General features: G+C 39.1%; 1 protein-coding gene across 1 annotated transcript in view; it reads left to right on the forward strand.

The window, feature by feature from the left end:
- The window catches only part of MRS2 (magnesium transporter MRS2), a gene marked incomplete in the record, with an annotated part of 468,540 nt that overhangs the window by 410,124 nt on the left and 43,262 nt on the right, over positions 1 to 15,154 (forward strand). The window contains 2 exon segments of the mRNA XM_044065745.1: positions 7,448 to 7,565; positions 7,671 to 7,784. Of these exon segments, the coding sequence (XP_043921680.1) occupies positions 7,448 to 7,565; positions 7,671 to 7,784 (232 nt within the window).

The following is a 15,154-nucleotide window of genomic DNA, read 5'->3' on the forward strand; positions in this document are numbered from 1 at the left end:
TCTTTTTGGCTTCATTATTGGTGCCATTTTCTTTATGCTGTAAGGCGTAAATGTTTAATTTGCTTTGGTAGCTAATGTGCAGTCAGTAACCTGACTGAGCTTATAGATACAGCAGGACTGCAGTGGTGGCACTACTTGACACACTGATTACATCACCAGTGTAAAGAACTTTGGACCTTAATTGACAATATAATGTATGCGATCTCTTCAGTAAGTAGCATGTTTCTCTTTTGACTGCTATTCATCTGCCATGTATTAAACTTTGTAAGGGCAGAAAACACAGCAGTGCTCCAGTGTCTGGTTCATTGCCTGATTATCTAGTCAGATTACATGGGTCATTAGGGACATTAATAATACATGGCATTCAGCATGGTCATTTCCCATGTCCAGCAGGTGGTCCACTCAGGTTGTTTCATCCCATTCAGATGAGACATTTTGAATGGGACAGCCAAGCCCCGGAACTTTAGAATTTGTTTGGATGGATGGTGTCCAGGAAAGAGGCATTGTTACAGGTCTGGTGATCCTAGAAAGGATCTGTAAAACTTCCACCCCTCCAAAAGCCTTGCCAGTCATCAGGGCAGCCTGTCAATCTGTTATTGGAAATAGTGAGATCGCTATGTCAGGGTTACATATGGGCAATCGGTATTATCATGGAAAGCTTTTACCTTAGGTCTAGATTATCTCACCTTGAAATTGTCCATTCCCTGGTTATCCTTGATTGAACACAGGAATGATCCTGAATATATGTTGAGTAAATTGGAGGTCAGTGGACATCCCTGTTTTTGCAGTATTGCATTGTAAGACATTATGAAATGATACATTAATAATTTACCAGTACTGTGTCAGAAAGGCATCAATGTTGTCTTTCGGCTTTTCCCGGTTAGGGGTCGCTACAGCGGAACTCTGGTCCGCTAATGGTTGGCAGTAGGTTTTCACGAACGCCGAGGTGCCAGCTCGATGTTCAACCTTCAACGAAGGCATGCCCATTTACGCATGTCTTTCGAACACCCACCCAACCACGGGGAGGACATGCAGTCTCCACACAGAAGGCACTCCCCACACTCCAGCTGAGAATCGAACGGGAGAACCACTTGCTTGAGGCAACAACGCTACCGCTGCACCACCGCGATTTTAACAGAAAGGCGTCAATATAACTTATAAATAAAAGGTACTTTTGTGAAGTATAGTGTGAAAGTAAAAATCATGTGATACCCACTTTGAATCTTTCTTCACATCTTATGACAAAAGGATAGCTAAATTATCTCATATGTGTTGCCTAGTCAGAGACATAGTGAATGTTTCTCATTGCATCAGTGATCCCTCTGTTAAGAAAATAGTTTCTGCTTGTAGAGGATATACCCCCCCCCCCCCCCCCACAGACACACAAGATATTCTGTTAACCAATCTATAATCTTAAAATCTTCAGGTCTGCATGTATACGTAATATAGATAGCCTTGAATTTTGGAGTTTATTGGAATTGTTTTCTTAAGGGTAAGAGTAAGTGTAAAAGCAAAGAAGGGTAGATCATCTGATCTATGAAGAAAACTGTATTGAAGAAATCTCAAGCAAGACGGTGGAAGTAGGAAGCAAATTTTCTATGGAATTCTGTTGAGGCTATTAAGGCCTGGGTATTTGTGTAGACTGTAGTCTTGCATATTTTTTTCAGGATGATTGCTCTAGTAAGATGCCATTGGGCCTACTGTGCAAAAGTGATTATCTCTTCTGACTTAAGGAAATCATTTATCTTACCAGTTTCCACCAAAACTGTCCAGTAATACAAGAGCGTACATCACAGATGAAATTCCTTAAGGATTTCTGTTAGCTCTGTAGTAGTCAAGTAGGAAACTTGTGTAGAACTCGTCCTCCACAGAATGGGAGTTGATCTGGCATTTAGATTTTTCCATAATTTTATAAACTAACCATAGGGTCTATATCATATAGTCGAAGTTTAATAACTTCGAACATGGAATGTTCGAACCATCCTGTTCAAAGTTAAACTTTGACTATGGATAAAAAAACAAAAAAAAAAGAAAACAAAATAAACTGTTGTAAGCAGGAGGCAAGCCCCCCTGCTCCCCCACACCCCCCGCTACTTAAATATACCAACTCCGAGATCACACCACATTGAACAAAACGGAAACCTCCCCTTATGGAGATTTCTGTTGAAATGTTCAAACTTCTGCAAATTCAAACTTATGGTCTCGACCATATGAGGTTCGAACTTGCAGAAGTTCGACTATCTGATAGGAACCCCTAACAATACCAGGAATGCTTCCTTGTTTATGAATACAGTGCTTGTAAGTGAGAGGCCAGATAGTCATATTCCATTCTTTTATGTACTTCTGTAACCAAAGCTTTTTTGTCACCTGCATCTGCTGCAAAAGGCTGTCAAGGTTATACACTGATAAGCCAGTGCTGCCTTAATCTACGACCATTTGGCAAAGGGCTTCAGAATTGATGTCTGCTTCCTGTAAATTCTTTTCCTGAAATAACCAAGAATCTCTTTCTTATATTCATCATTTTTAGTTCTTTTATGTCACTATATTCTGTAGTGGGGATGAAAAGTAATACCTTGTGTAAAGTTTTGAATTCTTAAGTCATTGCATTTCTATTATACACCAGTTGATATGTAGCCTGGGCTCTTCTTTTGTGTTCCCATATGATGGGCATCACCATTTCTACATATCTTGTAGTCCACAAGGGTGCCTGATTTATAGTAAATCAAAAGATCTAAACCTGGACAAAGCTTGTTACACTTTTGCAGTGACCATAGGAGATTGATATTAGCTGGGCCGAGATTTTGCCATCTTCACCTTAGCTTTCTTAGCATGCACTTTAGTGCGCTGTTCCATCACTTCATCAATCCATTTGTTTTCAGTAGTCTATCTGAGGGATGGTACACTGAGTTTTTAGTTGCTTGACATCAAAGAACTGGCACAGTTTCTGCATTATTCTGGGCAAAGAAGTTGCCCCCTGATCAGTGGTAGTTTGGGTATCCATACAGTGTAAAATACCAAAACTAGCTCCATGCTTATAGATTTTAACATTAGCGTCACATAATAGGGTAGCATCAGAATATTTAGTTGCAGAGTCCAGAATAACGACAAACATATTGAAATTCATTGCTGGATTTTACCAGTGACATAGCATTGTCCATTGAAGTATGCTCGAATGACACCTCTGGGGTAGGTATTGAAATCAAAGGATTTCTATAGCCTGCATGAGTGGTCATCTCCAGACATTCAAGGTACCCAACACATAAGTTATCAATTTCATTGTTGTGGTCCAATAAAATTTGCTAGGATATGTGTTAGTCTCATTCATTCCTATGTATGCCCCTAGTATATATCTGCACACAAATGTTATCCCTTGGTTTCTGAAAAATCTGAGCACCAGTAGCTGACATTTCTATAGCCCATCCTGGAGAACTTCATCTTCTTTTAGTAAAGTAATAATGTTACCCAGATGTCAGTCATTAGCATTAGGTTAGCCGTTACCCATTTCCAATTTTTATTTCTGACAATGATAGACTATAAAGAAGCCATCGCAGTGAAGAGCTCTTTGGGACACTACTGACAATCTGTCATAATTTACTGACTGAATTGCATTTCAACTGACATTTAGTGCTATTAATTCATTAGTTGTTTCCTTAATATGGGTAGTGTTGAATGCCTTGGCATGATCAAGATAAAAAGAATGCACTGCCATTTATTATCAGGTGCTGCTGTTACCTGTTCAAATAAACCTCCTGACAAACCCATACTGTTCCATATCTAGCAGTAGTAGATCCCACTTGCCTTTTCAAATAAATTGTATTCTGAGGCTTTATGTGATTTTGCATAACATTCTCCTCACTCTAATGGGTTTAAAATTGCTTGGGTTTGGTGTGACACCTGCTTTGTGAATTGGTACCACTGCAGCCTGTTACCGTAGGTTAGGGCTGCCAAACTGCTAGCATTGTATTTTGCATTGTCATTGATTAAAGTTTAGTTGGGTTTTCCATAATTCTGTGTAGGAAACCACCAGGATTGTGTTCTTGTCATGTGTACTTTGACATTTTAATTTTATATTAAATGTAGTTATGTATGTAGTTATATCTCTCCTTGTCTTTAAAGTATTATGGGATGTTTCTTTGTATATTGTGAAATATGTATAAACTTTTTTCTTCAAGTCCATTTACTGTGTCCAGTGGTTGAGTGTTCACTTCATTGTTGACTCATAACCTGTAACATACACATTCTCCTTCAATTTTTGAAAATAAAATGTGTGTAGTTAAACCTGGAAGTTTAAGAAATGTAAATGACTTCATTTACTCTACCCTTATTTTATGAGCCTGCTCATTTCTGAAAGCTACGTAGTGCATCTTTTTTCTATTGTATATCTTGTATTTTTGATTTTCCCGATATTTTTGTTATTGTTAACTTTACCTATATGTTTGTGTTTTATTAGTACATGTTCATTAGTGCAAAAACTGGAGTTCCTATTATATAATCGAAAATGCAATCTTTCGAATGCGTCTTGATCGAACTTGAAAGCACGAAACGGCATATAAGCAAATTCTTTCCCTGGGAAAGAAATCGCTTGGCCGCCTCTGCTACTTTGCCATTTTCGTCACTGTAGTGCAATCTCGGAGGTGGTATATTTAAGTAGGGGGGGGTAATGTTTTGAAGGTTTTTTTTTTTGTTTTTTGTTTTTTTTTTGTGGAACAGAGATTTTTTTCCCCTGGGAAAATAATTGCTGTTCCGAGTGTTCAGGATTGCAAGCTTTCACTTACATGGGGTCGATAAATCAGTGTTCGCTTTTTTAAGCATTCACTGATTTAATATAGACCCAAAAATTGGTAGTACCGTGTAACTAGATTTTATCATGAGCAGACTTTATGGGGTCATTGAATATTTCCCAGTCTATTTTCAAAAGTATATAATTTATTGTGTCATAGTTTCCATTCATAAAGCCTACGAAAAATGGTTTATTTATGAATGAAGTTTGATTTTACTCTAGATTAAAAATAATAGTATCATGATTTGTGGTAATTACAGAGGGTTTAACCATAGGTGGGGAGTAAAAAATCATGTGTATTTTAGTATGGTATCCAAGACATTACTATCCCTACTTGGATTTTATATGGTTTATTTTAAGCTGCTTTGATGATCAGTTAATATTTGGATATATTTACTTGGTGTTAGTTTACCTAGTCAGTGATTTGGTATTTAAAGGCTCCCAGTTGGATTATTTTTGTTTTCATTGTTACATCCTAAAACTTAGTCAGGAAATCTTCTTGTTCTACAGGAGACTTAAATGTTATATGATATATAACACTGCATTTTGTATCACTGATATTAATTATTGTATGAGTAATTCCTCATCCTGAGTTGACAATCTATCTTGGCTTCTGACTTTTATGTTTTCTTTTACAAAGATTAAGAAACTTTACCTATCCTTTCTAATCTGCAACTGTGAAATCAGGGTTTCCCTGGAATTTGCAATATGCATTTTGATATTTAAACCCTGTTTCATTAATGATACAGATATCTGTGTCTTCCTTATTGAGAAAAGCTTCAAGATAACCCATTTTATTGTTTGAGACTTCTAGCACTTAGCAAAGCCACCTTCACCTCTGACTTCATATGTTTTGTATTTTTCATTTCTTTTTTCTTGGAATTTGAAGAGATCTAAAAAGGTACTATATGGTTCCAAAATTTCCTGTTCAGTACTAGTACTCCTAAAGGAGAGGTGAAGCCCATGAAAGACAAATATGACTGGCTGTACATCTCACTCCAGGTCAGAGGTGACCAAATCCCCTCTCTGTGACACCGTATCCTTAAGCCCTAATTGAATCTTAAAATGTTGTCATGATGTGTAGATGTTTTTTGCGGTAATGGCACAATTTTATTAAGCAAGTGTGTTTTCCTGTGCTTGCGAGGATGTTTGATATCTTTTCATAACTGCACTGTTTATAGGTAAGTATTAGGACAGCAGCCTTTGTGGGTCATTTAAGTCTAGCCAATTTCCTTTCCAAAGGTAAGAGTCAAATTTTGTACCTTGTGTCTGTGAGGTTAACACTTTAACCATTATACCAACTCCCAACCCCTATGCAGTTCACAGACAGCAAAGTACTAGGCTAGCTGCCCTTGTGGACCATTTTAAGCTTAGCCAGTTTATAGTGAGAATCAAACCCTGTACCTCTTGCCTGTGAGGGTATCACCTTAACTATTATACCAAAATATCCCTAACATATTCTGTGGCATGTTCAGTAGGGAGGACTTTCCTACATTTTTTTTGTTCCAACATTAACAGTGACCATGTCATAATTAGCCTTAATTGTTTTAAAACTATTTATTTATCTTATTTATTTATTTGGCATTTGTTTACTGAAAAAGTCCGAATGGGCATGAATTCCTTTTCCAGTGGAGGTCTGGGGAGAAAAGCTCCAACATACATATTTCAATTAATAAACTTCATAATACTATCACTTGAAGTGCAGTAGTAGTAGTGAAGTGATCTGACATACATGATAAATAAATTCAGATCAGAAAATCATACAGTGAATATTAAACAATAGTCATAGAATATTGAACACCTAGTAAGTACAATCAGTTTTGATAACCAATGGTAAGGATGTTAAGCATTTTAAATATGGGCAAACGGCTAAGAGAAAGCAAAGTGATTTTGCAGTTGGGGGGAAGATTCAAAAATGGAGTTAAATTAGGGAGCTATCAGAGAAGTAACTGGTGCTTTGGCTAATAAGGGAAGGGAGGAAAGGAAAATGGAAAAAGAAGAGCAAAGGAAAGCGAAGGAAGAAGGAAGAGATGGGAAAGAAAGGAAAATGTAATGGGTTGTGTCAGCCTAGTGTAAGATGTACGGAGCCAACCAGTTGAGATGTCCCTAATTTTGGCTTCAGGGAGGCATCCTGTATGTTTCTTCTGATGTGGGGGTGCATGCACTCTGGGGCACACCAAGTAGTGCTGACATCCTGGTGGAGACTGGAAAACTCATTCCTCATGAGGTGGGGCAGGTATGTCTGGAGAGAATGCTCCTTGTGGAAGTGAAAGGGCATACTCTGCTGTCATCCTATTGCATGCTGTTCCCCTACAGCTTACCAGGTGAATGTGTTAGAGACAGGGAAACCAAAAAGAAGAAAACCTTGAACCACCCATGATGGCCCCTTCTGGTCTACGTCCTTGTGATAAGAAACAAATTCTCTGACTGACTGTGGGAGAGGGCTGATGATCAACAGGCATTGGGAGCAAAGAGTGAAAAAAGTCAGTATTTGGATGTCCTAAGGGTTTTACCTACTGCACAAGTCACCATCTGAAAGACTTGATGTTTTAATGAATGCCTTTTGTAATTGTACTTTCTACAGTTGCTTTGTATTATATTACTTGTGAAGATGTCAAAAAGTACATGAAATACTTTACAGTCCATGAATATCTCTATCTTTTTTAGCCATCGCAACGTGATGATGCGTTTAAATCTGCAGTTGACTATGGGAACATTTTCAATTTCTCTCTTTGGATTGCTTGGAGTAGCATTTGGAATGAATTTAGAATCTTCATTTGAAGAGGTGAGTTCCTGAATGTACTGTAGATTAGACCATTCTCACACTAAACTTTCACATGACTAGCTAGCAATACCTTTGTATGACTTGTGTAAAACTGTTTCATTTTAGGATCCTCGGGTGTTTTGGCTGATAACAGGAATTATGTTTTTAGGAAGTGGGCTTATTTGGAGACGGCTACTTTCATTTCTTGGTCGGCATTTACACACCCCTTCACCACCACCTGTATGTAACTGCTTTAATTACTTTTGTTTAGAATTTAGAAAATGATGATCCTTATTAGAGCAAGTGTTAATGACGTGTGTTTAGTGCTTATGACTATGATTCTTATCTGACTAGTAACAGTGCCACATTAGACTTTTACACTGTTTACTTCAAGTGTTAAGACTGATGCCAAAATGCAGACAAACTAGTCCAAAATGTTACAGCATTCATCCAACAAGGAACTACCTTCCAGCCTGTTATCAGTCACATGTGCATTAGTGTAAAGGGTTGGTAGTGTGACGTTCTTCCTGACACTCGGTTGTATTATGCCTGTCTGACAGCCGTTTGACTTTCATATGGTTTTAATTTCCTCTTCAAGATTTTTTGATACGGTTTCACTTTACTTCTGTTATATCTAATAAAGACAGGAGTTCAAAGTATCCTGTTTATAAACATATTCTAACAAAAATAAAAAATGACAAGCAGCGTGAGCAAAGCAATGAAGGGGCACACGTATAGCATGAAAATGCTATTGAAAATGTATACGATAATCCAATCCAAGTATCAAGACAGTCCAGCAGTCAGGAATACTTTCAACCAAAATAATATAAATAAAATCCACGTAGATGTAAAATTAAGAACAGGAGTTTATTTGGTGCACCTCAGGTTAGCGCTTTCGGCATAAGCTTCATCAGACCTTCACACTCACAGAACACTGTCGACAGCATACCAGCATGGTCCACGCCCTTACAATCTGAGATTGTGCACCAAATAAACTCCTGTTCTTAATTTTACATCTACGTGGATTTTATTTATATTATTTTGGTTGAAAGTATTCCTGACTGCTGGACTGTCTTGCTACTTGGATTGGATTATCGTATACATTTTCAATAGCATTTTCATGCTATATGTGTGTGCCCCTTCATTGCTTTGCTCACGCTGCTTGTCGTTTTTTATCTTTGGAATTGGACTTTGGTTATAGCAGCGAGGGCATTAACTCCGTGTGAGTTTGTTCTTATTCCATATTCTAACAAAAGTTTTAATTACCTGTTTCCGACATAGTGCCGGCACTTGTTAAGTCTCCTCAGTCCACTGTCCAGATGCTGAATAAAGCAGAGCATGCAGAACTACTCTAAACTCAGTAGAAATTGAGAAGTTTTCACACAAATTGTGGTTGCAAGAGAATCCAAATCTAGGGAGAAGTACAAAGATAGATTGTAAAAGTAAGTAAAACAAGTTTTACTTTATAGGGTCGACTCACACCAGACCACAAATTGTCCAAGGGGTCCCTCACATCATCTAGGGTGTGAGCCAGAGAAGCGAAAGTTAAGAGGTCATCATTCATGTCTATGGCCAGAGCCTTGGTCAGTGTCTAGTCTACCACTTTGATGATTGCCTGTAGGACCTTGCTGAAAGTAAACTTCCCTTCCTCATAGGGGTCAAGTTTCTTCCACTCATCTGCTGCAAAACTTGAAAAACACTGGAGCAAAACCAGTCAAGTATAAGCTGTTTGGTGTGAGACCCAGAAATTTGGACTTTTTCTATGGTTAACCCCACGACAGGTTGACCATGTCAAAAACAGCCAGAGTGCAATACCTGTCTTGAGGACTGGAGTCTACTCTGTCAGGACTAGACAGTCTTGCTCACTGATGAAAGTTGTGCTGGTCTACAGGTCCTCCTGCATCTGCCTGGCTTTCTCCACCCATGAGGTGTTAGACTTGCAAAGCCGCTTTGATTACTTATTGGAAATGGCTGAGCAAGTGAAGAAGCCCATAATGTATGGATATCAACTAATTCCAGAACAGGAAGATTGCTAACCCCAAAGCATACCACCATTGTTTTTTTTTTTCAATAGTCTTTAAGAATAGGATGCGTCACTCCCTGGGGATATGATGTTCAGGGGTCTTCTCCATCTTCCAGTGAATATTCGTAGGTGTAAGAATCTGGGAAGACTGGGGCTAATATATGCAAGGCAGACAGGCATAATGCACCTCCCCCTCCTCCTCCTTACTGCTCTTCCTGTGAATGATCTGTCTTTTGAAGATAGTTCCAGTTCATGTTGTGCTTTATATACTCTCCGGTGCTTCCTGTTGCCTGTCTACACAACAGGCTGAACCAGTATTTAGGGAAGAAGGATTGAGAAGCCGTTGATCATCTTTCTTTTGGAACATTTTCATATATGTTAGCATGTTATATATTTACTTGAGGAAAGTTGACTTGTCAAAAGGGCCTGTTTTCAGCTATGATTATGTTTAGTAATATAGAAATAACAGCATAAAATGGGTACATTGGTCACCAGTGCAAGAGTAGATAAGTCACAGACAGTGTATCTAGACTGAAGAAAATTAGGCTGCTGAAATTATTGAGAATGAAGCTGGCATCTAGCCCAAAAAATTAAGGCTGTGAACCATGAAAAATATTCATCCTATAGTCCAAGATTTCAATCCTGTCAGTTTGCCTACTGTGTGACTCAGCAAATCCTTAACTAGATGGTGCTCCTGGGCTGAGTCTGAAAAAGGTTCATGTGGATCCATAATCAAACCCAGTTAAGAGATACAAAATAAATAAAACAGTTTGTTTCTTTCATAGCTTCATTGGTAAGTACTGGGCTAGCTGCCCTTGTGAGCCATTTTAAGCCTAGCCAATTTACCCTTTATGCTGAAAACATCCTAGCCTATTTAGTTGTAGATTGACATTAGCCATCCCTTGGTCAATAATTGTATATTAACCCTAATGAGAATAACTGGGATCATACTATAGATCAGCGGTGCGCAACTTATTTGTAGGGCGGGCCACTACACAAATTCTTAATGCATCTGCAGGACACCTAAAAACATAGTAAGTCGTTACAAGTTAACAATAGGTACAGGTGACTGGCATTATGAAATTGCCTGTTTTCTACATCAACTTTGTGTTCAGCTTTATTCTAGCTTGCTGCCATGACTTTTTACAAACCTTTGCAAAGAGTTACTACTGTTTACAGATTATAAGTTATAAACAACAAAGAATAGTTACTTCTGCATCTAAAATTAGAGGTGTGTGCAACTGCAGTCAATTGGGTAAGTAAGCACGTGCTGGAAAGTTTACAAAACTGAAGTAAGGCATAGCATTTTTCACTTTTTTTAAAAAAAAAATTTGGTTACTCTGTGGGGGCCGGATGGCATTGCGTCACAGGCTGGACATTGTGCAGCACTGCTATAGATAATTTGAGGGACCTGTGCATGCGATAAAGCATTTAGGAACTGCCTCTGTCGATTAGTAGTACAGGGGGCAGTCCTGGGGTACATTCTGTTTCCTATCTGTAGATCTAAGTCGCACTTGAGTATGGACAGAGTAAACTTTGTTTTATGAGGATGGGGGAGTCTGTTCCACAGCAGTGGTATCCTCTGCAAGATATATCTGTCCCTTCAAACCATTCTGTTCATGTTGCAGAACAAGTTTAGATCCCTAGACTGAGTATTTCTGATGCCATTTGATTTGTTGGTATGCAGTAAAACCATCAGTAATGGGTAGGAGGCTGCCTTGTATACCAGACATAGGTCAGCTCTTACGAGTCTGTAGGATACCGAGAATAGTGTGTGGTTTTTGAAGGGTCCACTATACAATTTCGAAATTCCACAATCCCGAAGTTCTAAATACCAACAATCAGAACCTCGAGATTGTGGAATCTCAAAACTTGTAAATGGAGATCGCCATACAATGCTAAACGGGAACATTACCATTCTCTTCACTGTAGTGCGATCTCGGTGTTAGTATGTTTAAGCTGCAGGGGGTGTGGGGGGCACACTCCCCCACATAGGGGGTGCAGGGGGCTTGCCCCCTGCAAAAACTTGTTTTTTGATGTGTTTAATTTCGAGATTCCACAATTTTGAGGTTCTGGGCGTCAGTATTTTGAAAAGTCAGCCCATTTTGTTTCCATTTAGTAAAGCATTTCTGTGGGTGTTCCAATTGTTGCATTGTGTCTTGACAGATATATGCAAATGGAGAGTTATATTCAAAGAGCTATAACTCCTTGCTGCAGTTGCTAACACACTCTCACACACACTCTCTCACACACACTCTCTCACACACACACACTCTCACACACACTCTCTCTCACACACACACACTCTCTCTCACACACACACACACTCTCTCACACACACACACTCTCTCACACACACACACACACTCTCTCACACACACACACACACACACACACACACACACACACACACACACACACACACACACACACACACACACACACACACAGAAGGCATTATTTTAAATCATTAAAGCAGCCATGGTTAGCACTGCATTTTAATTAGTTTTGAATATTCTAGGTAGTTAGCCTGTCATGAGCCACGCCATACTCTGAACTCATGTTGATGAATGTTTTCAGTCTTTATTTATGAGTTTGTTTGTGTATTTATTTTCCACAGATAAAGCTCTTTTTCCAAAGATGATCTGACAAAGTCCAGTTAGTAATAAAAGTAGTTATCATACATGAATACAGCTGAGTTTTTTTGCTGACTTAGTCTGATGTATTTTTTTATTAATTTATTCTTATTTTAAAACTTAGTAGTGACTTTTGAGGTTTTGGAATTCTTTTAACTGTGTCTGAATGTGGGATTTTAGTAAATCGGCATGTTTTTTTCACACACAATCGAGTGAAGACAGCCGGCTACTGTCACTGTCAAAACTGAATAGTAGCAGATTCTCGTCAGTATTTCTCACAGGACATTCCTGGGTTCAGGATGGTAAATCAGTACTTCTATTTTAGTTATGCTGTTTGGGATCATGAGAGGGCCAATGGTTTTCACCAAGTGTGTAGTCCCAGCACTGGAGGCCTTAAGAAAAAGGGATATGTACATTTAATGTTAAATTGACAGCTGCATTATTTAAGCTTAGTCTCCAAAGTAATTGGTAAAGAGCCTAGGAATAGTTGCCCCATGTTTACATTATCTGAGCCTAGGAATAGTTGCCCCATGCTTACATTATCTGGACTGGGCTATAAATTAAATCAAAACTGGATTTGATTCCAGTGCAGTGAAAGACTTTTTGCTGCAGGCTTAGACCTGTTACAGCAGTCTTCTTTCTGCAAAAGAGAATTTCTGAAATTGTGTATTTTTTTACAGCGTGCACTGTCTCATACAAAATTGTCAGTGAGTGCATTTCTGGTAATTGTCAGACATACTTCAGCAAAAAATGTCATGCTGACCAGTGCCAAATTGCACATAAGGGATTTCATTATGTATGTATTCTCTGGGATCTGACATCTGATCTACTAGATATTCTGCTCCTTCAGATTCTACCATTTTTGAATGAGATTTTGTAGTGTTTAGGGATGCTGTAGCTGACTGTAACTTGCCTTCTTTATTGTTAGTTTAATATATGACTGCTTCATTGGACTGTTGATGCAGTGCACATGTAATTCAGAGGTCTGTCTCTCCAAGGGAATTTTGCATCCCATAAAAAGAAGGATGCACATTAGTCTAAAAAAGTTGTTAGCATCATTCTTCTGTACCAAAATCCTTGAAAGATGTTCTTATCCCTGGAGTACTACAAGTAAACACACTGACAATCATTTGTCATGTAGGATGTGAACAAACAAGGTGGAGCAGTTTCCATCTTTGTAGGCTTGTGATATGAGTGTTGGAACTAAAGTTGTCCCTGAATATTGTCCATTTACAGGTTTTGCATTGACTGAACACAGACAATGTTCTAACAGACAGCATGAGTAGAGCAGTGTATCTTCCACTTGGCAGTTTCTTCTCCCAAATCTTTCAATGACTGCTGTGGTAGTGAGGGCATATTTAGAGGGATTCTTTCATCTGTCTGGAGGTTCCCATTTACCAAGGTTGTTTGCAAGTAACAAAAATACATTGTCAAGGCCTTTGGGAATAAGTGCGCTTTACAAATTCCATCGTGCACTATTGTTCATAAGTTCATAGGAGATAGATTACTAGGCTAACAGTTCAAGAACCCTTACAAGCCTAGCCAGTTTTACCCAATTTTCTATCGCTAGAGGAAATACAAGAAGGGTCAGCAAGCAGAGTTCTGACAATTTTTACAGACTACCTGTGTCCATAAGAGACATGGTTGCCACCCTAGGAGTGAATTTGTGATATGCAGTCTATTGGTCCAGATTGCTCTTGAAGATGGTCAGGGAAGGGCACTGCTTCACATGAATAGGAAGCTATTCCAGAGGAGGACAATCTCTGGGACCCATGTCTGTCTCTCCAGCATGATCTATTCATGTAAAGATCAGGTTTAGTTCCTTGGGTGTGGGTAACCCTTGTGCAGTTAGTTTTACAAATATGCAACATTTCACCAAGGCTGAGTCAGACTGCCTTGTAGGTCTGGCACTGATCACTTCTCAGTAACTGGTAGAAAACTGAGTAGGGCTTTTAAACAGTCCACATATGACATGTCAGTTATACCATGTATTTGTTTTGGTGAGAAACCTCTGAGGACGCTCCAGCTGTTGCAGGTGTCTGGTGAGGTACATGCCAAAGGCTGCACTGTACTCTATTATTGGTCTGATGAGGGCTGAGTACAGTGGTACTATGACATCCTTAGATCTGGATGCCATGCCCTTACTTATAAGCTGAGCCACATAGAAGGATTTCCTCACCAACATGGACACATGGTGGTCTAAGTTCAGATTACTGTCTGTCTGAGCAACCAGATCTCCAGTCATTAGGCCCACTCTTTTGGGGGGGGGGGTATCAATGTTGTAATTTTCAGGGATATTTGATTTCCCAAAGGACATTATTATGCAGTTCTTTGCATTTAGCTTGAGGCCATAGCTCTGACAGCAATCATTAGTCTGCATCAATCCTTTCTGTAGAATATCAACATCATTTGGAGAGTCGGTGATTGCCCCAACTTACAATCATCAGCATACTTAGTCCGCCAAAGGCCATCTACCTTTTCCGTGACATCTAAGAAGTATATCCCAAACACAAGGGGGCCCAGCACTGAGCCGTGTGGTACTTCACTGGTGACTGGCCTCTTTCTGGATGTGGAATCCCCCACTCTAATAATGTGTCCTATCCGTGACTCATTTGGCTATCCATCTGGTGATGCAGAGGTTTATGCCCAATTTTGTGAGTTTACCCCACTCAGGTATTATAGATAATGTGTCAGATGCCTTCGACAGGTCAAGGTAGGTGGTAGTTCAAAGCATTCTACCAAAAGTAGTAAAAAAAAGCCTTGGCTGATATTCACAGGTGTCCTTTCACTCTGCTTTGTTTTTTCATACCTGAAAGAAGTGGCAGCTCCTTTCCTATGTCTTCCACTCAGCAAAGAGCTTCTTTCCAAGAAAAGAGCAGAATTTTACTTCCAGTACTAAATTTCCATTGCTTAGATGCTGGAGTTGCATTTCCTAGTAATGCATTATTTTC

This window comes from Protopterus annectens, chromosome 3.part0 (assembly GCF_019279795.1).
Source record: "Protopterus annectens isolate FY-2018-M chromosome 3.part0, PAN1.0, whole genome shotgun sequence".
Lineage (NCBI taxonomy): Eukaryota > Metazoa > Chordata > Ceratodontiformes > Protopteridae > Protopterus > Protopterus annectens.